The sequence below is a fragment of the Myotis yumanensis genome, unplaced genomic scaffold, assembly GCF_028538775.1.
Source record: "Myotis yumanensis isolate MYYU_CA2020_CCGP unplaced genomic scaffold, mMyoYum1.0.hap1 SCAF_17, whole genome shotgun sequence".
NCBI lineage: Eukaryota > Metazoa > Chordata > Mammalia > Chiroptera > Vespertilionidae > Myotis > Myotis yumanensis.
In genome coordinates this window covers 6,467,273-6,494,883 of record NW_027223768.1, presented here as the reverse complement: position 1 = coordinate 6,494,883, position 27,611 = coordinate 6,467,273, and the positions used below count along the sequence as shown (strand labels likewise).

Sequence of the window (27,611 nt, the reverse complement as noted above, 5' to 3'; positions counted from 1 at the left end):
GTCACTTTCTAATTTGAATTTTCAAGAAACGATTTTTGTAAGTTAGAAATACTGCCAATAGGTGGCAGCAGCATGCAGGGTTACTTTTTTTTTTACGAGGACCAGAAGAAAGCTTGGTCCTTGAGTGCAAATGAATGAAAAAAATTTTCCCCATAAAATAAAATATCTTTTTTTTCCCATAAAATAACTTTCCACAAAAAGGGAAAGCAAGTATAAATCTTTTTGTTGTTATTATCATTAAGATTGATAGTTTCATGCGCATTGAAGCTATGAGAGCTTGCGTACACCAGGCTCAGAGAAGAAGGCTGTGGTTAGGTAGAGGTTGAGTTCAGACACACCAGAGACTTAATCCCACCTCTATCATTTATTGACTATATGATCATGGCGGGGGGCGGGGGGGGGGAGGTAATTTGATTCTGTGTCAGTCATTTCAGCAGGAATGCAGACATTTGCATACCACGGCCATTTCTTAATGGTCTTTGCACTTCCAGAGCTCACTACGGAGGTGAGCATAGAGTGGGCCTTCACTACATGTTGGCTAATTTGTGAACTGAGACGCTGAAAATGAGGAGCAGAGTGTCGTGGACTATGAGAATCATCTATGGAAAGCTATAGACGGGACTGATCAGAGGAAGAGGGAGGAGAAAGAGAAGTAGAGAGTAGACGGTAAATTTCAAAACAGCACATGCCCTTTGAAGCTAAAGAGCAAACTGTTCCGTTGTTCTGGCAGAAATTGCTAGCACCCACTTCCCAGCAGGCACCGACACCAGGATCTTTTGTCTCCAGTAAACTTTACATTTGTTATCACAGCCTAATCTTTAGACTCCATCAGCAAAGCCACTAATTGCTTTTTAGATAGACCACAGAGAAGATAAAGTCTTTCATGCTTGCCAAAGGGAAAAACAAACAGAATCCATGGAAGTGTAGGGGAATGGGCTGTTACACAAGCAGAAAAGTCCAGGTGCCTAGAGATGAAAAGTGCAGGGAGATCAGTATATAAGAAAGGGACCCGACCTCCCTCTGTGTGTCCCAACACTTGGGTCTGTCACTGTGTCCTGTGTGTTGGTGAAAATCAGCGCCATGAAGATCCTGGTCTTGATCTTGGTTTGCCTACACCTCTCAGAGGGTGTGGAAAGGTGTATATTGGGATGCAGCCTCACTGTGAATTCCAGCTCCAAGGGAGCGTGACAAGCTAGAGAAGAGCAAAGGGTTGCAGGTCTTTTGGAGAGGCAGTCAGATTGTACCATGAACTGAACATCCACTGGGGGCCAAGACTTGAAATGGATGGATGGATGGATGGATGGATGGATGGATGGATGGTGTGTGTGTGTGTGTGTGTGTGTGTGTAAAGGTGGGTTGAGTGTTTTGTTGGTTTAGAAGAATGGACAATCCCTGTCCCAAGCTTATAGCAGGCGCTGGGAAGAAACAGACAGTTATTCTCTGGAAACAAGATATAAGCACAAAACCCCCCCAAATATTCTGTAGTGTGTTTCTGTTCTGGGAACCCAGGAATGGTGTAGTGGTCCGAACTTGCTAAAATCCAGGAAGATTTCTTGTATTTCACTCTTCCTGAGCAGAAAGTACTGAAGAGATTTGAAAAAGTTGCTTTGTAAAGTACTGAAGAGGTTTGAAAAAGATCATTGGAGAAGTTGCTTTAACAGGGCAAGGGGAAGGTCATTCATTTTTTTAACCCTATTCTCTGCAGAATCATTCTTAAAAAAGGCAAGTCTATCCGCCAGACAATGGAGGAGAAGGGCGTCCTGGAGAAGTTCCTAAAGAACCACGGAAAGGAGGACCCAGCTGCCAAATATCATTTCAACAATGATGCTGTTGCTTATGAACCCATCACTAACTACTTGGATGTGAGTGAAGGTGGAGGGGTGTCCATCTCTTGGCTGATAACCATTTAAAAGTACTCATTTATGCCCCTCATTTGCTCTGATTTGGACTAATTACTAAACCCATGTCTCACTATCCTACGGAAAGTATCTAAATAAATTATGGGTTGGTAGTATCTAAAAGGGTAGTAGCTCCCTTTCCTTTCCCCCTTTCTCTCATTACTGGCCCATCTCTTCGAAGCCCCATTTATATGGTTAAGAGACTTATCGGGGCAATCTTCAACTCAATGGAGAAATCCCAGGGAAGTCCTAGCAATGAGCTGCAGGAGAAAGAAGGAAAACATGTGCCTAGCTGGTTTGGCTCAGTGGATAGAGCATCAGTCTACTGACTGATGGGTCCCAGGTTCAATTCCAGTCAAAGGCACATGCCCAGATTGCAGACTTGATCCCTAGTAGGGGGTGTGCAGGAGGCAGCCGATCAATGATTCTCTCTCATCATTGATGTTTTTATCTCTCTCTCCCTCTCCCTTCCTCTCTGAAGTCAATAAAAATATATTTTTTTTAAAGGAGGAAAACATGTACAAGGCCACTAGGGAAAATCGCCCCCTTTGGAAAGATACACTGGTGTCCAGAGAAAGTATTAGAATGTTCTCGAGGCTATGATGTCTGCTCAGGGCATCTTGACTTACTGGTGTCCCATGGAATGTTCTTAGTAAGATGTTATACAGAGCATCAGAGCTGGAAGCCACTTTAGGGAATCACACATGGGGTGGGAAAATTGTGGGAGACGCCTCTTATTCCCCTAAGGAGTGATTTGGGAAAAATGTGACTCCCAGTGGGTCAGCTTCTTCCCCACCCTTAAGACAAGGCTAAGCTGCGTAATGAGGGTGACAAACCTTTCTTTGCAGGCTTTCTATTTTGGGGAGATAAGCATTGGGACGCCACCCCAAAATTTCCTGGTCCTCTTCGACACGGGCTCTTCCAATCTGTGGGTGCCCTCCACCTACTGCCAGAGCCAGGCCTGCTGTGAGTATACCACCATGCCAACCCTGCCATGGATGAGAGCAGAGTAAGGGGCAGAGTCAGGATTGGCCCAGGTTATAATGTCAAGTACAGAGTTCTTGGTGCATATCCACGATCTCTTCCTTCTTAAATTAGGAACCTCTAGAAATCTTGCCCTCAGTCTTGCCAACAGTTTTGGAGAGAGGCAGCAGACATAGACTAGAACTTCCACTTCTTTCTACCTTGTCCCTTTCCCTCCTCTCTCTCTCCAGTGGGCCAGAATCCCTGACATTTTTGAGGGGACCCATCCCTCAGGGAATGATGGATTGAAAGGAATTCGGGCAGTGTTTGCTGCCTAGGGGGACAGACTTTTCTGGGGCTAACACGGGTTGTCTATATTGTGAAGGATCCGAGGCTGAGCCCCATCCCAGACTTGGTCTGATGATCCCGGGCCATTGAGGATATGTTTCCTCCAAGCATTCTGGAAAGCAGTGAACGATGCTAATATTTCATTCCGTCTTTCTACAGCCAATCACAACAGGTTCAACCCCAGCCTGTCCTCCACCTTCAGAAACAATGGGGAAACCTACACACTGTCCTACGGGAGTGGCAGCCTGAGTGTGGTCCTGGGATATGACACTGTGACTGTGAGTGATGTTCTCATAGCCTCTGAGGTTCTGTGCTCTGGCTCCCATTTCTAAAGCCTTAAGCGCTCAGACAAATCCACGATTACCAGTCAGGTCAAACCTTCCCAGGAGCTGAGAGTTGGAAAAGGCATCAAAGGCCGTCTCATTCAACCTTCCTCCCAAGACAGGAGTTGCCTCCACAGCAGCCCTGGCTGCAGAAAGCCCATTATGCTGTGTTGAAGTTGTGTGTCTTCTTGTGACTATTCCCTGCTCTTCACTCTACCCTCTGCAACCACACAGAACGTCTGCTTCCTCCTCCACACCTTGGTCATTTGAAGATCTGCCCTTTCACTGTTTTCTTATGTTTTTATGTCTGACACCCATAGCTTCTCTACCGACTTTGCACGTGGACTGCTCAACATAAAACCAGTCGCTGTCCATGGACATGGAAACAAACTCCAAAAAACAACCGCCTTTGCTTCCCCAGCACCCACACGCTTTTTCCTAAAACATACGTGGTTGGGTGACGCTCTTGCCCTTTCGCCTCCCACATCCACACCCAGGGGCGAGCTCAGCATGAAAGCAGCCAGCTTCTCCCCCCAGATCAGGTTCTAGATTCCAGACCCTGGGCACCTACATCCGGGAAGGATTTGTCCACACTGAGTTGTTCAGCTGCTCCGTCTGCTTGGCCCAGGTTCAGAACATCGTCGTCAATAACCAGGAGTTCGGCCTGAGCGAGAATGAGCCCAACAACCCCTTCTACTACTCAGACTTCGATGGGATCCTGGGGATGGCTTACCCCAACATGGCGGTGGGCAGTGCCCCCACAGTCATGCAGGGGATGCTGCAGCAGGGCCAGCTCACCCTGCCCATCTTCAGCTTCTACTTCTCTCGGTAAGAGCCCTTGTCCCAGGAAGAGGTCAGCAAATGAGGCTCCATGGGGGCTTTGGACAACTCATCAGACAGAGCTCAGGCTGTAGAGTTTTCCGACTCAGTGACTATAATCTGCTATGCATTTCTGAAGATTTATAAACACATTTCTGGGGGGATTTTATTTTAAACGCACTGGAAGGATTTTTCATTGTGGCCATAAACCATATGATGACTCTTTTCTTAAAAAATAAGCAGTAGTCTCTCAATATTTGTCCAGTAAACCTGGAGATTGCTGTGAGTGACCAGCGTAACTGTGGAGCTATAGAACAAGCGCCATGAACATTGACCAGTGAAGAGAACAATAATGAGATGCTAATTATAATGGCATCTCTGGCTTTATGAAGGGTTCTTGTAGCAGTGACTTCAAATGACATCTTACAAATCCTGTTGTTGGCCTCATTTTTCCAGTGAGGAAATGGAAGCTCAAACAAGTTGTGAATGTTAAGAAAGCTCCACCCATGTGGGTGCAAAGGCGAGACTCAAACACAAACATTTTGATTTGAAAGCTTTTCCTTCTCCCTCTGGCCTTGAACTTTTGTGACATGCGTCACTCCCGGCTTTTCTTTTCTACACACACGATCCTCAGGGAACCTAAAGTCCAAATGCCTTTCGACGATGACTGGCAGGTGCAGGGTAGTGAACACAACAGACCCCGATCCTCTCAGCATTACCTGGTGACCCACCGGGCCAAGACAGAAACACCCTCATCCCAGCAGCCTCGGCATCTCTGTCAGGCCATCCGGGTGCTCTCAGAGGGGTTTCTTGCTTTGCCCCAGGCAGGGTGTCTGGGATACTTTTATAGCTTTTTCCAGGTGCCTGATTTCCAAGTCTATTTTCTTTATGGGCATAGTCTCTGTTTCCAATTCTCTGAAAATTATTTCCGAGAATGATTGGGTGTCTCTTTGAGAATTCCCCTTTCCCTTGTACCTTGAGCCGGGTGATGTCTGAAGAGCACCCCTTCGTTCTGCCTTCTGCCGTACCTCAGTGTGGAAGGGAGGGAGGGAGGGAGGGAAGGAGGGAGGGAGGGGAGGGGAAGGGAGAGGAACCCCTGACCCATCTGTATTATGGAAACTCATGCACGTTACATTCCTTCTCAGCCAACCAACCTATCAGTATGGTGGAGAGCTCATCCTGGGCGGCGTGGACCAGCGGCTTTATTCCGGTCAGATCGTCTGGGCCCCTGTCACCCAGGAACTGTACTGGCAGATTGCCATTCAGGAGTGAGTAGAGAAGCGGAGAGTTCCTGTGGGTGAGGGACACGCGTGGGTGTTTCTCTAGCATGACAGCATTCCCAGTTGCTGGCCTGGCACGGCTTTCTCGAGGAATCACCAAACCCTCAGGCTGAGATAGACTCTGGCATCCAGGTCCTGCCTTCCAAGAGCTTTCAGCCAGAGCTGGAGGGGTTGCCAGACCAAGCCTGAGGGCAACACTCCTGTGACCAGAAAGGCACAGAAGCACGCCTGGCAGAGGTGTTAATGTGGCCTGCTTCCTGGAAGAGCCAGGATGCCGCAGCTGGGCGGCTGGTGGGTGAGGGCTGATCATGTTGGTAGCAGACGCTCCTGACTCTCTGCACTGGTGTCCCCTCAGGTTTGCCATCGGTGACCAGGCCACTGGCTGGTGCTCCCAGGGCTGCCAGGCCATCGTGGATACAGGCACTTTCCTGTTGGCAGTTCCCCAGCAGTACATGGGCTCCTTCTTGCAAGCGACAGGAGCCCAGCAGGCTCAGAATGGTGATGTGAGTAACCAGAAGCCATGGGAGCCTCTGTACAGCCAGGCAGGCTCAACACAGGAGCCCGAGCTCAGGCAATGAGGTCATCAGAGGGAGGAGGAAGGGCTGGGTGGGCCCCTGAGGCCCTGGCAGGACAGATCGGGTGGGAACACAGCATGAACTCTCAGTGCAAGGAAGGGTAAGGGGGTGAGTAATGCTGCCTCCATCCAGACTGTGAGTGGGACCAACGGCTATGGGCAGGTGCTCTTAACCCATCGCAGGTCTTAGGAACACACGTCAGCGTGGTCTGGCCACTGTCATTTCACTGCAATGTCATCAGGGCACAGTGCATTTTCCCATTCCACATGGGTTTCTATCTTCACTAGGAATACATCTTTGGGTTTTACTCTGAGAAGCCTCCTGTCCCCACCCCTCCTCCTCTTTGCACACATATCAGTAGTTTGCTTCTCCTTGTATGCGAGAGTCTGGGTCCAGACTAAATCCTGGCTCCCCAAAGTGTGTGTGTGTGTGTGTGTGTGTGTGTGTGTGTGTGTGTATCCACACCTTTTCTCTGTAATTTGTACTTTCTGGGCTTAGAAATTGTTGTGGAATGAGCCTAACTCCTTATAGCCATATGGATACAACCCAGGTCTAAGAGCTGAGATGTCTGAAAGGAGAGGATTCCAGAAGAAAGAGGGGGGTCTGGTCAGCGTTGTACGGGGGTCTCGTCAGCTGAGAGAGCCTGTGCTGCAAGGTCAAGCACAGTCACCCAGGAAAAGGGGGCTCGCCCTTCGTCTGGGCTCCAGGGGGCGCTCTACAGCTTTGCCTTTTCTGTCTCCCAGTTCGTGGTCGCCTGCAACTCCGTGGAGAGCTTGCCCACCATCACCTTCATCATCAGCGGGTCCCAGTTCCCTCTGCCTCCCTCCGCCTATGTCCTCAACGTATGTGGTCACTCCCAGGATATGTGGTTGGATGGGCCCTACAGCTGTCCCGTGTCCCAGCTCACATCTGGGCAGCTATGGGGAATCCCCAGGGCAGGGCTGGGGTGAACAAGAATTCAGAGACCCCAGAAGGTGCCATGGACTACAGGGTGGGGGAAGTTCGGGTGTGGGGAGGTCTCTATAGTGCAAATGGTTATATCCTGGTGTCCCCTGTCCCCTTAGAACAACGGCTACTGCAGGCTGGGGATCGAGGCCACTTACCTGCCCTCCCCCAACGGGCAGCCGCTGTGGATCCTGGGGGACGTCTTCCTCAAGGAGTACTACTCGGTCTACGACATGGCCAACAACAGGGTGGGCTTCGCCTTCGCTGCCTAGACGGCGAGAGGCAGCTGTCTGCACCCCGCACGCAGGGCTGGGGATGCCCTCGGGTGGCTGTGGGCTCACCACACCATTTCCAACTACCCTGACCCCTTCTGTTCACTACAGTCTTACTTCCTGCAATGAATAAATCGGGAAACTCCAAACGTCTTTGAAGTTCCTTCCAAAATGTCCTTTTGTGTGTGTTCTGCTTTTAGTCATTTATTCTAAATGAAACTTAGCAGCAGCTATGTCCAGGGGTCTGTTCACTGAGCGATGGGAGAGAACCCAGGAGGGAGAGCAGGTCTGTGCACAGCCGGCTTCAGCACAGACCGGAAGCCGGGGTGGGATCTATGGGAGGCCTCCACCCGAGGTCATGCCCCCTCCCAGCACTCTACTCCAGCGCTTTCCTCTCTCCATTCTGGAAAAGAACATGAACCAGACCAATCCCCAACTTCAGAATGTTGGAGAGAGAAAAAAGAAACCTTCGCATTTCAAATAGTTGCTGTGAGGGCCGAAATACAACACCAAACTGGCCTTTATGCTCTCACGGGGTACTTAGGGCTCCTTGCCCCTCCCTGGGCCTCAGGCTGGCTGAGTAGTAGGCCACACAGTGCAGAGGGAGAGGAGTAGCTCGGTCCTCCATTGGGGAGATGCTGTGGTCTGGAGGAGCAGGTGAAGGAAGACCCAGCTTCTGAACCGTAGAACAGGCTCAAGTAGGCCATACGGTTCCGCTGTCTTCTGAAGTCCTTGTCGCTGGGCAGCTGCAAGGAGAGAATGTTGTCTCAGATCAAACGCGGAGGAGAGCCCTTTGTCTCTGGTCCTCCTGGCTGTGCAAGATAGAGCTGCCCATGGCAGCTGTGGTAGCCTAGCTAGCCCCCACCCCACAGTCATCTAGCCTCAGTCATCCTCTCAATTATTTATTTATTTATTTGAGAGAGAGAGAGAGAGAGAGAGAGAGAGCGCGCGGAAGGGAGAGGGAGAGACAGAAAGAAACATCAATATAAGAGTGACTGAGCCCGCAACCCAGGCATGTGCCCTGATCAGGAATCGAATCGGCAACCTTTCAGTGCGCGGGACGATGCCCAACCAACTGAGCCACTCCAGCCAGGGCTGATTCTCTCAACTTTTGTATGTACAGTGACTCTTCATCATCTTACTTTGGTGTCTATCATGTCGAGAATTTTTTTTTTTTTTTAGTTGGTAAATCTCTAAGAGTTAACTGGTAAACTTCTTGAAAACAAAGATCATATGTTCAATTCTTGAATGTGACCTAAAGGCCCTAGCACAATTATACTAATCAGGCATGTAATAAGTATTTGTGAAATTTATCCAAAATTCCACTAAGAAATAAAGGCACCTTTGGAATTATGGTAGCTAACATGTATTGAGCGTTTATTATGTTATAGGTACTGTGTTAAATGCTTTTCTACCTTATCTCAATCTTTACAATCTTATCAGTTTATTATACTCATTTTAAAGATATGAAAACTGAGGCTTAGAAAAAGTAGGGGACTTGTCCAAGATCATACATCAAGTAACTACTGGAGCTAGGATTTGAACCCAGGCAGTTGTCCCCAGAATCCATGCTCTTACAGAATGCTCTACAACCCCCTGATGATCTAATACTCAAGTGACATGATGGAAAGAGCAGGGTTTTTTCCATCATTCTCTAGATGGATCTAGCTCTAGATTCATGTGTGGCCTGCACAAATCACTTAATCTGTCTGAGTCTCAATTTCCTCCTCTATCATACACAGATTAGAGGCCTGGTGCATAACATTTGTGCACTCGGGGAGGGGGGTCCCTCAGCCCGGCCTGCACCCTCTTGCAGTCCAGGATCCCTCAGGAGATGTCTGACTGATGGCTTAGGCCCACTCTCCATGGGACTAACGTCAGTCAGACATCCTTAGTGCTGCTGTGGAGGCGGAAGAGACTACCACCACTGCGCTTGTCAGCTATGAGCCCCGCTCAGGGCTTCTGGCTGAGTGATGCTCCCCCTGTGGGAGCACACTGACCACCAGGGGGCAGCTCCTGCATTGAGCGTCTGCCCCCTGATTGTCAGCGACCGGTTGTTCCACCGTTCGGTTGATTTGCATATTAGCCTTTTATTTTACAGGATAATTCTCCTGTACCTACCACAAATTGAGGATTAAATAAGATTCACTGGAACTTTTGTGCAGACATGCACATCTTTAAAAAAATTTTTAATAAAATTGCCCTAGCTGGTTTGGCTCAGTGGATAGAGCGTTAGCCTGTAGCTGAAGAGTCCCAGGTTCAATTCTGGTCAAGGGCACATGCCTGGATTGCAGGCTTGATCCCCAGTAAGGGGTATGCAGGAGGCAGCCAATCAATGATTCTCTCTCAGCATTGATGTTTCTCTCTCCCTTCTTCTCTGAAATCAATAAAAATATTTTTAAAAAATCTAATAAAATTGTACAACTTTCCCCCAAATTCCTATATGCATATACACACAAAATTGTGCATATAATTTCAGGGGAACAGGACTTTCCAAAGCTCATTCACAGACTCCCCGTTAGGAGCCCCTATGGAAGAACTAGATAACATTCTACAGAAGCCCAGTGTTGTTACCTCAGCTTTTAGGGTCCTTTTCTGCAGACATGGGATCTGAGCCCAGTCTGGAGATCCAAATTTCATTGGCCAGGTGACTTTTGCGGGCGGCTTTATCTGTGGGTTGTACATGTCGGGGCTAGAAATCAAAACATGCAACATGATGTCTATGACTTAGTGACTATTTGTGAATCCCATCAGTAAGCTGTCCCTGAACTAGGTCTAACTCCTTGATAACAGGCAACAGACTGATCAGGTTTTTAATGTTGTGCAAGCACCTTCAGCTGTTCATGTCTTTCTAATTAGGTGTCACTCACTTTCCCAGAAAGACCTCTGTCCACAACCCTTGATAAAGTAGCCTCCAGTCAATGCATCACTCAGCATTATATCCTCATCCTGTTTTATCATCCTCATAGCCCATTGCCAGGTCACTGTTCTGCTTGGTTTGCTCACGACAGTCTTGGCTTATGGCTACTGTCTTGGTATAGTTATTCATAAGGTGAACCCTTTAACTCTCGAATGTGTCATGGTCAGACTAATACATATATGACCACTCTCCTTCTTACTGTTGATATTTTCTTATTTGCTCCGTATCTGTCTGGATTCTAGAATGTAAGCTCCAAGAAATCAGGAGCGTTGTGTGATGGGTTCAATGCAACATCTCTGGAACCCACAGAACTGCCTGGCACATTTATAAATACTTGTTAAACGAATCACTATGATTGACACTTCCCTGATGCCAGAGATCTGGAAGGCAAAAGAGGTTGAATCTTAAAGATGAGTGGTTTTGTGCCTGTCCTTCCTTTCCTATCGCTTTCTGTTGAAGTGCCCCAGAAAAGAGGAGACATACCCAGGAAAACTCATGTCCTTTGAGTGTGTCATAAATCGAGGCAACATGACATTAAATGGAGCAAAACTTTGTTTTTGTTTTCCCTCCTGAAGATTTATTGTCTGGTACGTGCCTGGGTGAGGTGTCAGATCCTGTGTTCAAGAAAAAGATCAATATGTTAGAAGATGATACACAGGTATACATGTGAAGCCTTGTAAGTAAAACACACACACACACCCCAGATTCATCCGCTTCTGGTTTATGTATCAGCTATGGTTTAACCATCTCAAGCTACAGAAATAGGTCTGTGATAGGTAGAAAACCAAGATAGGTGTGGTTCAACTACCTAAAAATGCATCATGCTTAGGTTGTAGAAATCAACCTCCTCCTGCACGCCCCCCACTGGGGATTGAGTCTGCAACCTGCATCCTGGGCATGTGCCCTGACCAGGGATCGAACCATGACCTCATGATTCATAGGTTGATGTTCAACGACTGAGCCACGCCGGCTGGGCTTGTTTTCTTTTTAATCTTTATCGGAGAATATGTTTATTGAATTAAGAGCAACGAAGAGGGAGAGAACCCAGGTATGTGACTGGGAATCTGACAACCTTTTGCTGCACTGGATGATGCTCCAACCAACTGAGCCACACCAGTCAGGGTGGAATTTTTTAAAATATATTTTTATTTATTTCAGAGAAGAAGAGAGAGGGAGAGAGAGATAGAAACATCAATGATGAGAGAGAATCTTTGATCGGCTGCCTCCTGCACACTCTCTACTGGGGACTCAGCCCTAAACCTGGGCATGTGCCCTGACTCAGAATTGATTGATGCTCAACCACTGAGCCACAACAGGCTGGGCTGTTTTTCTGACAAGATAATCCAATGCATATAAACAAAGCTTCCAGTACTTTAACATCAGGTGTCTCGGTCAGCACTGAAACTCTAATTTGGTACCATTTCTCCTGATGATTGTTTCTCACTCTCCCAGACTCTCTCTCTCTCTCTTTCTCTTTCTCTCTCTCTCTCACACACACACACACACACACACGCCCAATGCATTAGCCCAAGCTTTTCAGATAGGCTTAATGGCTTTTGCCTAAATGTCTTTATTTCTTTAATTTCAGAGCATACTGTTTAGGTAACTGCCCACTCACTGCCCTGTGCTTCCCAATGCAAATACATACAACACCATGGATCACACGAAAACTGAAGTGCATGCAACCATTTCTAACCTTAATCGGCTTAAACCTCACGGCTGTTCTGGCTCCCAAAATATATCCTTTTTTACTGGTCGGGATTTTGGAGAGGTTGTGTACCCAGTCATACCTCTTCGGGTAGAATATATTTTTTAAAACAAACAAAGAAAGAAAAACACAGAGAACGTTATCATCATGAAAACAGCATGGACTTAGAAAGAATCTTCTCTGCAGGAGTTGCTCTCTCTTGACTTCTTGACTTCTGCGACTCAAGACCATAGATACAAGGACATGAGTAACAGGTAACTTTGCAGGGGAATGTGTCTGGGTAAGGCGGAGTAAGTGACATTTCTTTGCCTTCCAGTGAATCCAGTCCTCTGACCACAGAGCGGGATTTGCTCTAATGCAAGTGTATCTGATCATATTATTTCATGAACTCTCCTACCAACACATCTACAATCCAGGCTTGGTCTAATGGGTGGGTAACTGGCATTGGTTCATAAGTCTTTGGAGGTGGGAATGGAGTGGGGCTTGTGTTGGATGGAGGCTGGAAGGGGGGAGGACTGGTGCTTTCATCTATGACCTTGACCCTGACAGCTGGCTGCAGAGAACAAGGGCGCTTTCTCATTTGGGGACCCTGAAGGTCACACATTCTGTAGTTTTTCTTCCACTGAACTTGGCTATCTTTAAATAGGTGGGGAACTGGAGACACACCTCAGGGAAGGTGAATACTCACAGTATCTGTTGTGTAACATCCAGGCCCTCTGTGGGGTGCTCCCCTAAGAGGGAGAAACGTGTTTCCCAAAAGGTTGTGTGGATGGAAGTAAGGAAAGATCTTCTTCTCTTCTCCTGTTCCGAAGGGGTGCTGAACCACAGGTCCTGAAGGTCAAGAAAGAGGAGAAGAGCCACTTGGGGGATCTAAGGGAGTGCCTTAGAGGGGGCGGGGAGACACAGGGAGGCTGAGCAGAGGACAGGGCCTTGCAAAAACCAGACTAAAGTCCATGAAGGGGACCCAACGGCCTTTCCTCCACTTCGTCTTTCCCAGCCGCCCCCAGTCTTCCTCCCCTGTACGCTACACCCCTTCACCGCAACCCTCCTCACCCCCTCTGTTGAAGCCCATCCTGACGCTTGTTTAGGTTAGCATTTGTGTACTGCGTTGCCAAGGGAATGGACGCTAGCCTCGCGGGCCTCTGCTCTGAGCTCGCCTGCGCCTGCGCAGCAAGTGGGAGCGCCCGCCCTGGAAGCCAGCCACCTACAGGGCGGGACCGAACCTCCTCCCGGACTCAAAGCCCAGGGGAATGTGGACTCTGCAGCTGGGTTGGCGGTAGATGGCTTTGCTGGACCCGTGACTATTGGGGCTGCGGGGGTGAAGGATGGGCCCAAGGGCCACTGGGAGTGTGCTGAGGAGAGAGGGGACACTGGGGCTCAGAATGCCTGGAAATTGGGGCTGCTAGGACCAGGGACTAGTAGCAGCCGCTGCAGTGATGGCTTATGGAGGTGCGCTCCCAGGGCAACCCGAGCAGGGGAATTGGGGACCCTATTAACCCCTCTTAGGCCCCCTTTTTCCTGTTCCTCAAGCCCTTTCCCCATCAGGTGGTCTCCTTGTCCCCCCTAAAGCAGTGGTTCTCAACCTTCCTAATGCCGCAACCCTTTAATACAGTTCCTCATGTTGTGGTGACCCCCAATTTCATTGTTACAAATTGAACATCATTAAAGCATAGTGATTAATCACAAAAAAATATGTAATTATACATGTGTGTTTTCCGATGGTCTTAGGCGACCCCTGTGAAAGGGTCGTTCGACCCCCAAAGGGGTGGCACCCACAGGTTGAGAACCGCTGCAAAAGGGAGCGCAAGGTTGTAACAGGGCTGGAAGCCTTAAGAGGAGCAACAAAATCACAGAAGTTTTAATAGTTTTTAAATCGTGGGCAGTCACTTAAATGTCCAAGGCCCCGTCTCCTCATCTCTACAATGAGAATGATAAGAATTCTTCTTTACGGGGTCGTGGAGAGGATTGAGATAAGAGAACCAAAGCAACCCAGGGTCTGGTAGGTGGCAAGAGGTCATTATTGCTGAAGACTCTCTCCAGCCAGCTCAGCAGCACTCCCTCCCATCCTCAGCCAAGAAGGACCAGGGTGTGTGTTGAGTTCTTTACCTTTGTCCTGGGTATGATCACTAACTTGCTTTCACCTGCATATGATCACTAACTTGCTTTTAGGATGGCTTTAGGAATTGTCAGGTGTAGGAGGCAACAGAATGCGTGGCCCATACACCCTTTGGCCCCTAAGGATGACCCTGGAGTCCACACTTACTGGGCTAGTATTGTATGCGAGGATGGTTTTACAAATCTAATGTAGGGTTTCCAAAAAAGTGATACTGAGCCCTGGAGGATATTGGGGACATTCGTGGAGCATTTGACTTGTTGAAAATTTTTGGAGGGATGCCCCTGCTCGATGGGCCAGGGAGGCTGGACACCTGGCCGTGCCCAGTCTCATGTCCTACCTAACATTCAGTGTCCTGCTGGACACTGCTGCGCATTTCTGCAAATAATTGGCTGTACTTGACATATAGCATCAAAACTGTTTTGTCAATAAGAAATAATGCAGACGGCCCAGTAAGATAGGAGAAGGTCATTATGAGATACAAAGATTCCATCTCAAAGTTATTGTATCATTTCCTCCAAGCATTCTGTCTACTCAAATTGTAGTAATACTGATGGTAAAGGAAATGTAAAGAAATCTTGGCATTGCTCGATAACGTTCACTTTTATTCATATTTCAGGTAAAATTAATATTGTAGGTACCCACAATGTATTTGAAATTCGTGTTTATTTATATTTTTTTTTACTTTTAGTGACATGAAACATGTCTTACAAAGGACTTTGAACATATGACAACCTGTTTCCTCGTTGGCAATTTGGGGTGCTTCCAACTAATCCTCTGGCTGAGAAGAGATAAAAAAGCTAGACTAAATAAAATATTTGAAGACATCAGAGATATACCAAGCAAGAAAAAACATGCACCCTAGCCGGCTTGGCTCAGTGGATAGAGCTTCAGCCTGTGGACTGAAGGGTCCCAGGTTTGATTCCAGCCAAGGGCACATGCCTGGGTTGTGGGCTCGATCCCCAGTAGGGGGTGTGCAGGAGGCAGCCGATCAATGATTCTCTCTCATCATTGATGTTTCTATCTCTCTCTCCTTCTCTCTTCATCTCTGAAATCAATAAAGAAATACATTTAAAAAAGAAAAAAGAAAAAACATGCAGACCCAAGCTCCCAGACAGAGGGGAAGCCCACAGTGTTGAACCCAACAGTTGGTGCTGCTCTTCCCTTTGAATATTTGCTAATGAAAAAGCTGGCTGCACAGCAGAAGACTTGAGCAGAACTTTGAACAGTCTCTGAAAGCTGGGGGGCAAAAATTAGGCTGACCCTGGAGGAGGGAGAACTGGAAAACAGCTTGGGCTTGTAGTTGGGACCTTAAAGAAATAAACCCTAGGGATAAAGGTGTCCATTTGTAATTCTGCTTTTATTTATTTATTTTTAAATATTTTTTATTGATTTCAGAGAGGAAGGAAGAGAGATACAAACAATGATGAGAGAGAATCATTGATCTGCTGCCTCCTGCATGCCCTCCACTAGGGACCGAGCCTGCAACCTGGGCACGTGCCCTGACTGGGAATTGAGCTGTGACCTCCTGCTTCATAGCTCAACGCTCAACCACTGAGCCACAATTCTGCTCTTTTATTTTCCTACACTGCTTCTATGAAATGGCATCTAACCTTCTCTCTTAATTCTATACTTATTCATTAGTCATTATATGGTGCAAGAGTCCGACTACTTCATTGTCTTCTAAAGTAGTCAAATCTGTTTGGCCGATGTGGCTCAGTGGTTGAGTGTCAGACCAGGAACCAGGAGGTCACAGTTCGGTTCCGGTCAGGGCAGGTGCCTGGGTTGTGGGCTCCATCCCCAGTGGGGACATGTGCAGGAGGCAGCCAGTCAATGATTCTCTCTCATCATTGATGTTTCTATCCTATCCCTTTCTCTCTCTCCCTTCCTCTCTCTCTCTAAAGTCAATAAAAAACATACAAAAAACTTAGTCATATCTGAGCTTTTATATGTTATTTTATTAAGAATTATTTTTTCTCCTTTACATTAAAATTATGGCATTATGTTGTTTTTGAAATTATATGTGGTAGGTAATGTTACCCATGAATTTGATTTTAGGATAAAATAATTGCAAAATAATGTTTCAAAATGTTACAAATAATTTGTTACTCAAAGCAGGACTTGGGTCTGAATAGGATTGAGAACCCATGACCCAGTTCTGCCAGAGGACGGATGTATCCAGTTTGGAAGAGAGGAAAATAAACTTTCTCAGTCCCACCTTCCAGTCTTTCTTAAATACCAGCCACTCTCTTCCGGGCGAGAAGAATGAACACAGGCTTTGAAGCCACTCAGAACTGGTTCCCAATAGGGCCTACTAGTCAGTTGTTTACTAGCAACGTGACCTTGTGGAAGTTACCCAATCTCCCTGAGCCTTGGTTCATCTATAAAACGGCTCTAACCATTCATGCCTCTTAAGGCTGCCATGGAATTTAGGAGACACCATGGGACAAATCTTGCACAGCAAGGCACTGACCTATAATTGGAATTTAACAAATGTCCAATGCACTTCCAATCCATCACCTCCATGCCCAGGGCTACAGCTAACTCCAAAGGTACCTTCCTACAAATTAAAAAACCAGTGCCCTTGCATCTGGGTGGGTGCCACCCCGTGTCAAAGCTCATGGACTTGGTGAGAGGAACACTTCCCCACCCCCAACCCAGATCAGGGTCCTGATGGAATCCTGTGCATACCCCACCTCTTTCCAGTTAGGCACCAACATTGAAAGAATGAGTTTTCATGACGTACTGGTGGTGTTCGAGATTTGATCATTGAAGTTCCAAAGTAATGGATGGGTGATCATCTTTTTCTTCTTTTTTTTCTTAGGCAGCCTGGGTAGCGAGGTCTTGGAAGAATTCCAAGAAGAATCTCTGGACAAGACCTCCTTCTGAAAGATATTTTCTAAAGTCCATTTGTTCTTATGCATAAGCGCCATGAGTCACTACTCTCATAAGTGGACTTCAACCAAGAAAATGAAGGCTAGAACCTAAACTGGCTGCTAAGCAATAGCCCCACCTTCGAAGTCCCCTTTCAGGTCTTTGTGACATGACTCTCTTGGAACCAGCACATTGTGGTGTAAAGAGAGCCGGGAAGGCCTCACATTGAAACGCAGCTCTGCTAATTATTAACTACATGATCTTGGGCAAGTTTTCCACCCAATATCTCAGTTTCCTCACCCGTAACACTATGGATATTGTTAGCTAGAAGCTTGTTAGCTCCTATCTCCCTTTCTGCCTTCTTTGATTTATTCATTTAACAAGTACCTTTTAAACTCTTGTAATATGTCAGGCACTGCTTTAGGCAGTGGGAAAAGAGCACTGAACAGTAATCCATGTCTTCATAGAGGTGAATTTTTCTCCAGGCCTTGCCATTCTTTGGCTAGAAGGGTAATTACATTTATAACAATACCCAGTTTTACTGACTCTTGCCTTCACCTACTCATTGAGGACCCAGTCTCCCATTTTTATGTCTTCAACCTCCAAGACATGTCACGTGAGGGCTCAGAAGTCGATACACTGGCTGCAATCATAGTGAGCATTTTTCCCCTATGTTCTGTGACAATATTCCAGCGCCCCTTTATCAATGTTGAATTGTCATCACCCCCTCCCTCCCATCCCTGCTATGCCCTTCTAATGGTTTCCCAGCTCACTTACACTAAAATGCAAACTTGACCACTGTCTTTAGTATCTAGAACATAAGCTGGCACATAATAATCAGTAAGGCCCTAGCCAAGTTGGCTCAGTGGATAGAGTGTTGGCCTGCGGATCAAAGGGTTCCGGATTCCATTCTGGCCAAGGGCATGTACCTTAATTGCAGGCTTTTCCCAAGCCTGGGCCCTGGTTGAGTTGCATGCAGGAGGCAACCAATTGATGTGTTTCTTTCACATCAGTCCCTTTCTGCCTCTCCCTCTCTCTTCCACTATCCCTAAAAAATTAATGGAAAAATATCCTCAGGTGAGGATTACCCAATAATAATAATAATAATAATAATAAGAAGAAGAAGAAGAAGAAGAAGGAGAAAAGGAAATATCTGTAAATGCTGTGAGCTCATGAATGGTCATTACCCAGAAGACTGCGAGTGTGTGCCTCATCACTACTAGAATGCTGCCTTCCACCACGAGGACATGGAGGTCTGTGCCAAAGGAGGCAGTAAAATGCAGACACTTTGGAACCAGCTGGCTTGTCTTTGGATCTGGCTCTGCACCTGATTAGCTGTGTGGTGTTGGGCAGGCCACCTAATTCCTCTGTGCCTCAGTCTCCTGGAATTCATATTACTAGTATATTCCTCACAAGGTTGCTGGGAGAATTAAATGAGTAAATACACGAAAAACAGTTAAAACAGAGTTTGACCTAGTTGCAAGTAAAAGAAAGAAACTTGAGCCGTCTTAAGCAGCAAAGAATTTACCATGTAGTTATAGGGGTGTTCCACAGAGTCCACAGGCAGAAATGCGTTTGGGCCTCAGGAAGGAGCTAAAATCCAGTTGGAAAGACACTGCTAAATGTTCTTTCTCCATGGTGCCTTTCCTCTGTAGTTCCCCGTTAGTGTTCCTGCTCTGTGTCCAGGGCAACTTTCCATTCTCAGTCTCTCACTACAGCTCCAGAGCTGACACATTACAGGCACAGACACTCTCAGGAACCAACAACCAGTCCTTGTTCCCTGTTGCATATTCCAAGAGGTAATCATCTGATTGGCCCTGTGGAGTCTGATGTCCACCCCAGTCAACCAGCTAAGCCAGGGGAGGACATGATGCGGTGCAAGCACAGTGGCTGGTGACCACCACTATGGGTTCAAGGAGGGGGGCAATCTCCTGAGAAAGGGACACTGCTGGCCCATGGGCTGGGCAGACACCCCAAAAGGAGTCCACTGCATAGGTCTTCCCAAAGCTGCCAATCCAGGAGGTGCTGGACTAGCTTGGGGACCTAGGAGACGTGAAGAGAATACCCTGGTCTTCTGCTCTCTGAGTGAGCCAAGCAGGCCTGTGCCCTCTAATCTCACGGAATCACTTTGGCTCTTTCCTGAGGACAGTCACTAGGTGACAGACCGATCTTCGTCATGTCCACATCCCATCCCAGCACCAAACCTTCAAACCTTTCCATCTGACAGCCTCCAGCCTTCATGCCGACAAACGCAGGCAGATAGAGCACTGTGTGGTCATCTCCACCACGTCCTCACGCACTCGCTTCCACCCCTCCACTCCATTTTGCACAGCCTGCATTTTCACATCTAGAGAGGTTTCCACCCAAATCACCTACACCAAGGCCACTTGTGTTTTGACGGATGGATTTTATTGCAGAACTCCAGTTAGAAGCAAGATAAAGAAAGACGACTGTTCAGAACCCTAGGGATTGGAGACTGGTCAGGTTTATGGCCAGTTGCAGCAAGAACAGCTGGGGTCAAAGACAAGCCCGGCCTGGCAGTTCTGCTGGTACGTGATTCCATTCAGGCAGTGCCAGAAGGCATTCGGGTTGTCTGCCACAGGGTAGAGGCCATCGGCTTTGTCAGCACAGAAGCCAGTGCCCCCACTTCCGGTTCCGCTTCCACTTCCGCTCCCGCTCCCAGTGCTGGGAGGAAGAGTTGTTGGTGTAATGGGCTCAGAGGGGGTGGTGCAACCTGGAAAGACACAAGAGCAGACTAGTGACTGGTAGGAGCTCCCAGCTTTGCCTAGAGGTGCAGAGACTAGTAGTCTTGGGGGTGAGGCCTGGATCCAGTTAGCTCTGGATCCCTACAGCTGAAAGGGTCATGGGATAGCTCCACACTCAGTAGGGAAAGCTGTCATTTTAAGCCAGCCTGGTTTCTAAGTTTATTAAGTTCGCCCTTCCCTGACGATATCAAAATCATTAAAACAAATGTACTGAGCGCCCAAATGTGAAAAATACTTGTCTAGAGTCTGAGTATAAGCCCTGAGCAAATAAGCTCTAAGAGAAAATCTGGGAAAAGTTCAGGGAGTTGATAATTTTCCTGAATTCCAGATTAGAAATATGTGAGCACTACTACCGCTTTCCTGTTAAATCTCCCCAGAGGGGCTGAAAGACACTTTTAATGAAGGGATCATAGAGAAGTAAATGTTTATGTTATAAGGTCAGCCTAATTTCTTGAGGTTTTGCTATACCTTTAAGACTCAGCAGACCTGGAAAACCCACCCAGGTAGGCTTGGTTTCCCATAAGAGCATGACATTTCTGACATGGAAGTTCAAGGGCAGGGAAAGACTTTAGCACCTATCTCTCAAAAGCAGGGAAATGAAATGGGAAAATGCCCCCTGGTCAATGGGGTTGGGCAGATGTGAGAACTATCTTTTGAGTTGGAGAAGGAGCATTTGTAGATCCCTGAACATTCTCCTGCTGTCACTCACTTCCACTCTGCAGGCCCAGGGCGTCCTTCAGGGTGGTGGTCAGGGGGAATTTGCCCTGGTTGCAGAAAGTGCCCGTGAAGTCATCCAGATCGATGGCCCAGACCATGGCGCCTCCAAAGTTGTTCTTCTTCAGCCAGTCAGCCTGTGGTAATTACAGAGATAGCCAATGAAGTGCAGACGTCAAGGCCAGCCTGGGGCTCCAGGGCTACAGATGGGAACAAAGAGGCAACAACAATCCATAGAACACAGTCCACCTTGATTTTGAAGCTCTTGGTGTTGTCATAGCCAAGCCACTCATTGCCTTTGTAAGCGTAGGGGACATCCTGAGCAGCCTCCCACACTTCAGTGGCACCATTCTTCAGGAAGGGACAGATCTAAGAGGAGGTAAGGAAGAGGTCAAGAGGTGGGCAAAATGTCCATGTAGCAGGTGTAAAGGGCATGGGGGAGGGAAATAGAGAAGAGATACATGAAAGATACTTGAAAAGGATAGAGCTCTCTCAGCAAATTTCTCACTTCATTTATGATTCTAAATCTTTGTCCCATGTGGGTCATTTATTTTCAATGTGGGAGAAGCTCTTAAATCAAAGAATGCCTTGGCAGGCAGTGAGCAGTGTCTGTTCACTGATGTAATCTCGCTGATGGTATCTCTTTTTCCTACTCTCTCTGTATTTGGAATCCAGTCTAATGTGCAACATGAGTGCTCATCTTGCCTTCCTTATAAATAGCCAGGAGCATCCACTTTTAGCCCCAACTACATAAGTGAGCCAAGATGTGTTGGATTGTTTGTATTGTTAAACCTATGGCCTTTCCCTGTCTCTCTCAGATTGCTAGGAGCATACCTCATAGTAACCCCAGAACCCAGACTGCCTGGTGTAGGGCCCAGCAGGGCCAGGGCCAGTGATCGGAGCCCCGATCCCATGGTTGGAGGGGTTGCTCAGGATGTAGGTGTGTCCATAGGTTGGGAATCCAACGATGAGCTTCTCAGCTGGGGCCCCGTTGTCCTTCCAGTAGTTCATGATGTAATCCTGCAATGGCAGCAGGTCAGAAAGAGGCCCCACCAGGCTGATGGCCCGGGGCTTGGTTATATTAGACCCCTGTTCTAGCAGGAAAATTGTTTGTTTGATCTTAATGACAGAGGATTTGTTAGTATTTTTAAAACACATTTTGGTGGAATTATAGTTGAAGAGATTTGATTAGCCACTTAAGGGGACAGTTATAACAAGTAAGACAATTGTAGAATCTCTGTTTGTTTGTCCCCAAATCCCCATGTGACTTAGGACACCATCTCTGGTCTGTATATATGTCTGTGTAGGGACTCACCACATTGAGGTAGGCGTTGCTGCCAGTGTCGGTTGGGTATTTGTACAGGGGGCTGTTCTCTCCAGTGTAGCCATCCCAGGAGCCATGGAGGTCATAGGTCATGACATGGATGAAGTCCAGGTACCTGTAGTCCAGGTAAAGCAGGTAAAATCATCTCTGATGGTCATCTCCCACACCTCTGCAGGCAAAGATACCCCTCCCAAAGCCTCCTCAACAAGGTCCCTGAACAGCAAGACAGACTAAGGATGGGCGTCTCTTACACGAGTGACACAGAGGAGCTGGGGACAAGTGGTCACTCACTGGGACAGCTGGGGGATCTCATAGCCAGCCTGGATGTTGGAGATGCCACCAGCGACTGCGGCAGTGACCATCAGCCTGGGCTTGTTGACCTGCTTGGCCTCCTGCTCAAAAGCTTCACGCATTTCCTGTGCAAGAGTAGGAGAACGTCTATGAACGTGAACTCTAAGTTGACGTTCATGACTATTCTGTGAATTAAATTTAATCAATCGTCCATCTTTCCTCCTTCAGCATTCTCACGGCACTAGGCATCCAGGTCCTTCCTCTCCCACTGAGGTTGCAGGGAGCTAGGTTTTCTGTACGGCCTCAGTGATCTTGCACATGCAATGGGTTGTGTGCTCTCCAGAAACTAATACCAAATGATATCGAATGCAAACTGGAATTTAAAAATGAAATTTGAATTAAAAAATGACATGGAACACAGCTCACCTGCACCAGGACAGTGAAGAGGTGCTTGTCCTGAGGCGGGCTTCCCCGGGAGCCAGGATACTCCCAGTCAAAGTCCAGCCCGTCAAAGCCATACTGGCGCAGGAACCTGACGACCGAGGCGATGAAAGTCTGGCGGTTCTCAGGAGTGGACACCATGGCAGTGAAACTACGGGAGACCCCAAGGGGGCAGGTTGAGGGCTTGCCTCTGTGGTCCCAACACCTTGTCGTAATATCAAACTCCCATATTTTTGCCTCAAAGCTCTTCACCAGGATCCACAGCCCAAATGAAAGTACGTTCCTGGTTTTCTCCTGTCCTTACAGTGTAATCACTGCTGTGCCCAGCCATGGTACCTCAGTGTTGCCTCTATTTTATTGATCCAACTCTGACCTTTCTGCCAAGTTGCGCTGGTTGCCTTGGACACCTGCCTCCCTCTGCTCATGCTCACAGCTCACTGTGATCGCTCTCCAAATAGTCCCCCAAGCACATTTGCCCTCAGCCAAGTCTCATTCATTTGCATGCCTTTCCCTTCCCTTCCCCCAGAAGGTAAATAGAGAAAATTGCTCCAACACTTTTCTCCGGGGCTGTGCTCTTGGAAGTCTTTAAGAAGAGATTGTTTTGCAATCCCATTAACTAAACCTTGATGAATAGGATGCCAGAATTCCCACCCACATTTAAATGTCTAAAACCAATCGCATCCTATTTATTATTGAGGCTCTGGTGTAGTAATTTATTTAAGCGGCATATTTGTTTGTTGTGCATCCTTAATACCCTGTCTTAGACTGTGAGGTCTGAAGGGACACGGGTCACACTAGGCTACCGTGTTTTCAATAGCAAATAAGCCCCGGCCTCTCCCATAGGGACTCACGGGGCAGTTCCAAAGTTCCAGCCGCCGATGGCCAGGAGCGTTTTCAGCTGGCTGTTCCTGTAAAGCGAAGGATAGAAAAGAGAAACTTCAAAACCCATGAGCCTCTCTCTTGAAACTAACATTGCTTTGGTATTGGGCCCCGTCTTATACCTTGACCTTGCCTTGACGTGCTATATTGCAAAACAACTTTCCTCCACTCCTGAACACTTTCTTTGTAATAATTCGTTGTGTTGTGATCATCATCAATTTACTCAGGGCTCTTTGGGGAAAACTAAATTATGGGAATGGGTTGTCTAAAAAAAAGTATGAATTGGCGACATTTTTGAAATATATATCTATATGTAGCTATTTATATCAATATCTATAGCTATATCTATCTATCTATCTATCTATCTACCTACCTACTAGTATTTATCTATCCACCTGTCAGCATAATATGCTCATATTCAATTCCATCAGATGAAATGGTAAATGTGGCTTGAGCATGGTTACTTTCTCAGCTTCTATGTGGCTTAGAATTGCACACCTTCTCTGGAATAGTAATTCTCAAACATCAGTTTATGGAAGAATAAAGTGCAAGGGTCAGAGTGGGAGGGCACCATGGAAATGCCATGTTTACGGCCCCTCTGCCAGAGATTCTGCAGCAGTTGGACTGGAGTAAGCGTTGGCATTTTTATCAAGTGCCCCAGGTGATTTCCAGACAAGTAGTCAAATGGACCACATTTCCAGAAACACCGATCCAAAGGGTTCATCTCCTCTTAGGGACCAGAACTTCCCTGGAGCAGCTGCACCCAGGACAGTGCTACTCTGAATGGAGTGCTGCTTCTCCTACATATCACTACACCGAACAAATCAGGAATGACAAGACAGTAGGGTTTTCATTTGTTTGATTTGTTTTTTTACACAAACTAGAACTCCATTCAAATACAGCAAACTCTTCTGTTCTCTTGGGTTTGACGATGTCTAACCGTTTATATCCTCTGCCTCCTGATCTGAAAGTAGCTGAGACGGCTTGCAGTTTCCTGGGTCTTAAAAAAGATGGACAACGAAAGGAAGAAACGCAACTGATATGTTTCGAATACCTGCTAGAGCAGGCGATGTGCTGTGTTATCTACATTCCTGCTCCTTAAAGTGTGGCTCCTGGGCCAGAAGCATCAGGGAGCTTATTGGAAATGCAGAATCTTGGTCCCCAGCCCGGACTCGCTGAATCGGAGCTGCATTTTAGAAAGACCCCAGATGATTTGTTTGCACATCATGTTTGGGAAGTACTAAACTGAGAGATACTCAATGAGATATTTCCCCCTTCTCTTACTTGTTTTTCAGGCCATTGAAAGCCTGGTAGAGGGTCACGTCATTCCATTCGATGGTGGTGATCTCGTTGTTGCGCATCCCGGCGAAGGCGTAGATCAGGTGAGTACAGAGGCAGGGGTCGATGTCATCGGGCGTGAAGCGCCCCAGGCCTGGCCGGTACTGGGCCCAGTTGGTGAAGTAGCATATCAGCTGGTAGGCAGAACCTGTGGGCAGTAAGGAGTGAGGACAATGGCCTGGTTGGGACGCTACTGAAACGTGCCACGGGTCTTGTTTCCCTCCCTTTGCCTCAGATGCCCCGTCCCTGTGTGTGAGCATTCTCGCAGATGAGTTCAAGGATTCTGACTGGGAACTAGTGGGCGACTGGGGGTTGGCTATTTTTAACTTCGACGAATTTATATTGAGATCTTGTATAAACATGGGAACCACTGAAGAAAAGATGCCCAGGAGTCCTATGAAGCCCAGTGAATACCCGTTTCTAACTGTTAGGTGGTCATGCTGACGAAGGCAACATGGCAGCCAATCCTAAACCCTAGATTTTCCCAATGTCAAACCCACTGTCTATGAAGTAGATTGTAGCTCTCTTTCCTAGTATGGCTTATCTCTAGATATACTTTTGAAAAAAGTATTGGAATATTTAAAAATCACATATATTAGCAGATAATTGCAATAGGAATAATTGATGAGATTTTGAGGTTTATGGCAGGAAAAGATTATGCCAAAGATAAAATCCAGGACTTACCTAGCTGAGCATTCACCAGAAGGGCCAGACCTTAGAGAGAGAGGAAAAAAAAATAAAAAATAAAAACAAAAACATGTACTCTGGACCGGTCGTCTATCCTGTAGAATCTAATTCTGAGGACTTGGGTGCCGTCCTATTTGTCAGAGGTTGTTACAGCCCAAGAGGCACTTAGGGGTCATGCCAAAGAGCAGTCTTCTCAGTGAAATCACTAATAGATCTACCCTTCCCTCCTCTCAGTCAGAAATGGCTACGGCTCTCTCTTCGTCCACCTTCCATGTCAGATAACTGTCACTGAAGGCAGAGTTCAAGTCTACCATCTATGGAAGATCTGTTGATGGTAATTACCTGAAATTCACACTGTTGAGTGACTACACGTACATATACACTTCACCCCCCTGAACTAGGATGAGTACAGCCTTCCACAGACAAGGCATTCTCCGAAGCAGTGAATTCAGTATCTCCTGGAGCCTGGGAATTTTTTTTTTGAACCAACTTTTAGGAGCCCTTATTGCAGAAGAGAATGAGAAACTGAGGCCAGACTCCAGATCCCTCTCCCAGGCTTCTATCAAAGTACTTGCAATATGATTGTTTTATAAATTGAGCTAGAGGTTTCATTTAGAAAAGGTTCTGAAACTTATATATATATATATATATATATATATATATATATATATATGTCACAGCTTGAGAGCAACTAATAAACTATGGATGTAACTTGGTTCTAAACACTTTACTGAATCTACCACTTTGAATGATTGAATTTGTAACAGTAACATTTTTTAAATATATATTTTTTATTGATTTCAGAGAGGAAGTGAGAGGGATAGAAACATCAGTTATGAGAATCATTGATCAGCTGCCTCCTGCATGCCCCACACTGGGGATCAAGCCCGAAACCTGGGCATGTGCCCTGCCTGGGAATCGAACCATGACCTCCTGGTTCATAGGTCAATGCTCAACAACCAAGCCATGCTGGTCAAGCTCTAACAGTGACATTTTTTATAATACATCAGCAGCTCAGTAGGAATCTAGGGGATAAAATAGAAATAATTCTGCCCTAACTGGTTTGGCTCAGTGGATAGAGCCTCAGCCTGTGGACTCAAGGGTCCCAGGTTCGATTCTGGTCAAGAGCATGTACCTTGGTTGCGGGCACATCCCCAGTAGGGAGTGTGCAGGAGGCAGCTGATCAATGTTTCTCTCTCATCGATGTTTCTAACTCTCTATCCCTCTCCCTTCCTCTCTGTAAAAAATCAATAAAATATGTTTTTTTTTAAAAAGAGAAATAATTCTGAAAACATTAGAGAAAGATAGCTTGTGTAACTGTCTCAGTTCCTACTGATTTTTCCCTCCTGAAAGCTAGACCAAAGACACAAGCATATACATAGAAATAATATCAATTAAAAAGAGGGGGTGCAGGAAGATGAATGGAGGAAAGGAACGACCCAGCCAGAAATGAGAGAGCGAGACAAACACTGGAAGACAACAGCCTTTCTTTTAGGTCCATGGGATTAATGAAGGTGGAAATGTTACCAGAATCAATTAAGAGAACAAGAGGTAGGCTGGCTTGTCTATGTCAGGATTCTCTGGGAAATTTGAAATGATGAACGAAGAACGGAAAAGAATTGAGGTGTAACGTGAAGACTGCTTCCCACCTGCCAGATCCAGAGAGAAAAGAGCTATCAGCGGAGGCAGAACAGGCGCGATCTCTGATTGCAAACCCACCTGTGAGGAGAAGAAGCTTTGCCATGGCTGCTGTCGGTACTGGTCTAGCAGGGCCCAGATTGGCCTTTTATGCCGTGCGAGTTGCTGGTTATCATGAGGGCTTCCAAATGGAGAACATTTAACCCAGGTGTGACTATAGCTTATCAGGAACCAACAGACCTCCTTCCTGCAAACACCGCTTGGTGGACCTCCAACCTCCGTTCTCCCACCACCACTCTCCCTGCTCCATGAGGACAGAACATGCCGTGGCTCCCAGCAGGGTGGCGGAGACCATCACCACGGAAAGCACCAGCTTAATAGCCTTTTTGGCAGTTCCCAGGGTTGATAAGCATCTGTTTCACCACGCGGTTAGGTTTTTATGTTGTGGACATTTCGTGACTAGCACCAAAGCTTGTGTTTATTGGAAAGTAAATAA

At 46.9% G+C, this 27,611-nt stretch overlaps 3 protein-coding genes across 4 annotated transcripts; 1 reads left to right on the top strand and 2 right to left on the bottom strand.

The window, feature by feature from the left end:
* The first annotated feature begins 1,018 nt into the window (after positions 1–1,018).
* Positions 1,019–7,576, top strand: LOC138995801 (pepsin B). Its single transcript, XM_070396516.1, has 9 exons — positions 1,019–1,136; positions 1,706–1,862; positions 2,747–2,864; positions 3,369–3,487; positions 4,161–4,360; positions 5,497–5,619; positions 5,987–6,134; positions 6,950–7,048; positions 7,271–7,576. Exons 1-9 carry the CDS (start codon positions 1,081–1,083, stop codon positions 7,421–7,423), a joined length of 1,173 nt encoding a protein of 390 aa, XP_070252617.1. The 5' UTR covers positions 1,019–1,080; the 3' UTR covers positions 7,424–7,576.
* Positions 7,577–7,925: 349 nt separating this feature from the next.
* Positions 7,926–13,183, bottom strand: CIMAP3 (ciliary microtubule associated protein 3). 2 transcript variants are annotated; one of them, XM_070396517.1, is made up of 6 exons: positions 13,105–13,183; positions 12,740–12,882; positions 12,040–12,135; positions 10,827–10,957; positions 9,998–10,115; positions 7,926–8,169 (listed from the first exon to the last, which is right to left on the bottom strand). In XM_070396517.1, the coding sequence occupies exons 1-6, from the start codon at positions 13,121–13,123 to the stop codon at positions 7,945–7,947; spliced, it is 732 nt and encodes a 243-aa protein (XP_070252618.1). In that variant the 5' UTR covers positions 13,124–13,183; the 3' UTR covers positions 7,926–7,944. The 2 variants fall into 2 exon arrangements, with proteins under 2 accessions (XP_070252618.1, XP_070252619.1); XM_070396518.1 differs by lacking the exon at positions 12,040–12,135.
* A 6,242-nt stretch (positions 13,184–19,425) lies between these two features.
* Positions 19,426–27,272, bottom strand: LOC138995707 (acidic mammalian chitinase). Its single transcript, XM_070396345.1, has 11 exons — positions 27,197–27,272; positions 25,475–25,504; positions 24,737–24,938; positions 23,425–23,481; positions 22,559–22,724; positions 22,133–22,257; positions 21,833–21,956; positions 21,352–21,537; positions 20,767–20,886; positions 20,513–20,654; positions 19,426–19,772 (listed from the first exon to the last, which is right to left on the bottom strand). Exons 1-11 carry the CDS (start codon positions 27,219–27,221, stop codon positions 19,525–19,527), a joined length of 1,425 nt encoding a protein of 474 aa, XP_070252446.1. The 5' UTR covers positions 27,222–27,272; the 3' UTR covers positions 19,426–19,524.
* Between the last annotated feature and the right edge of the window lie 339 nt (positions 27,273–27,611).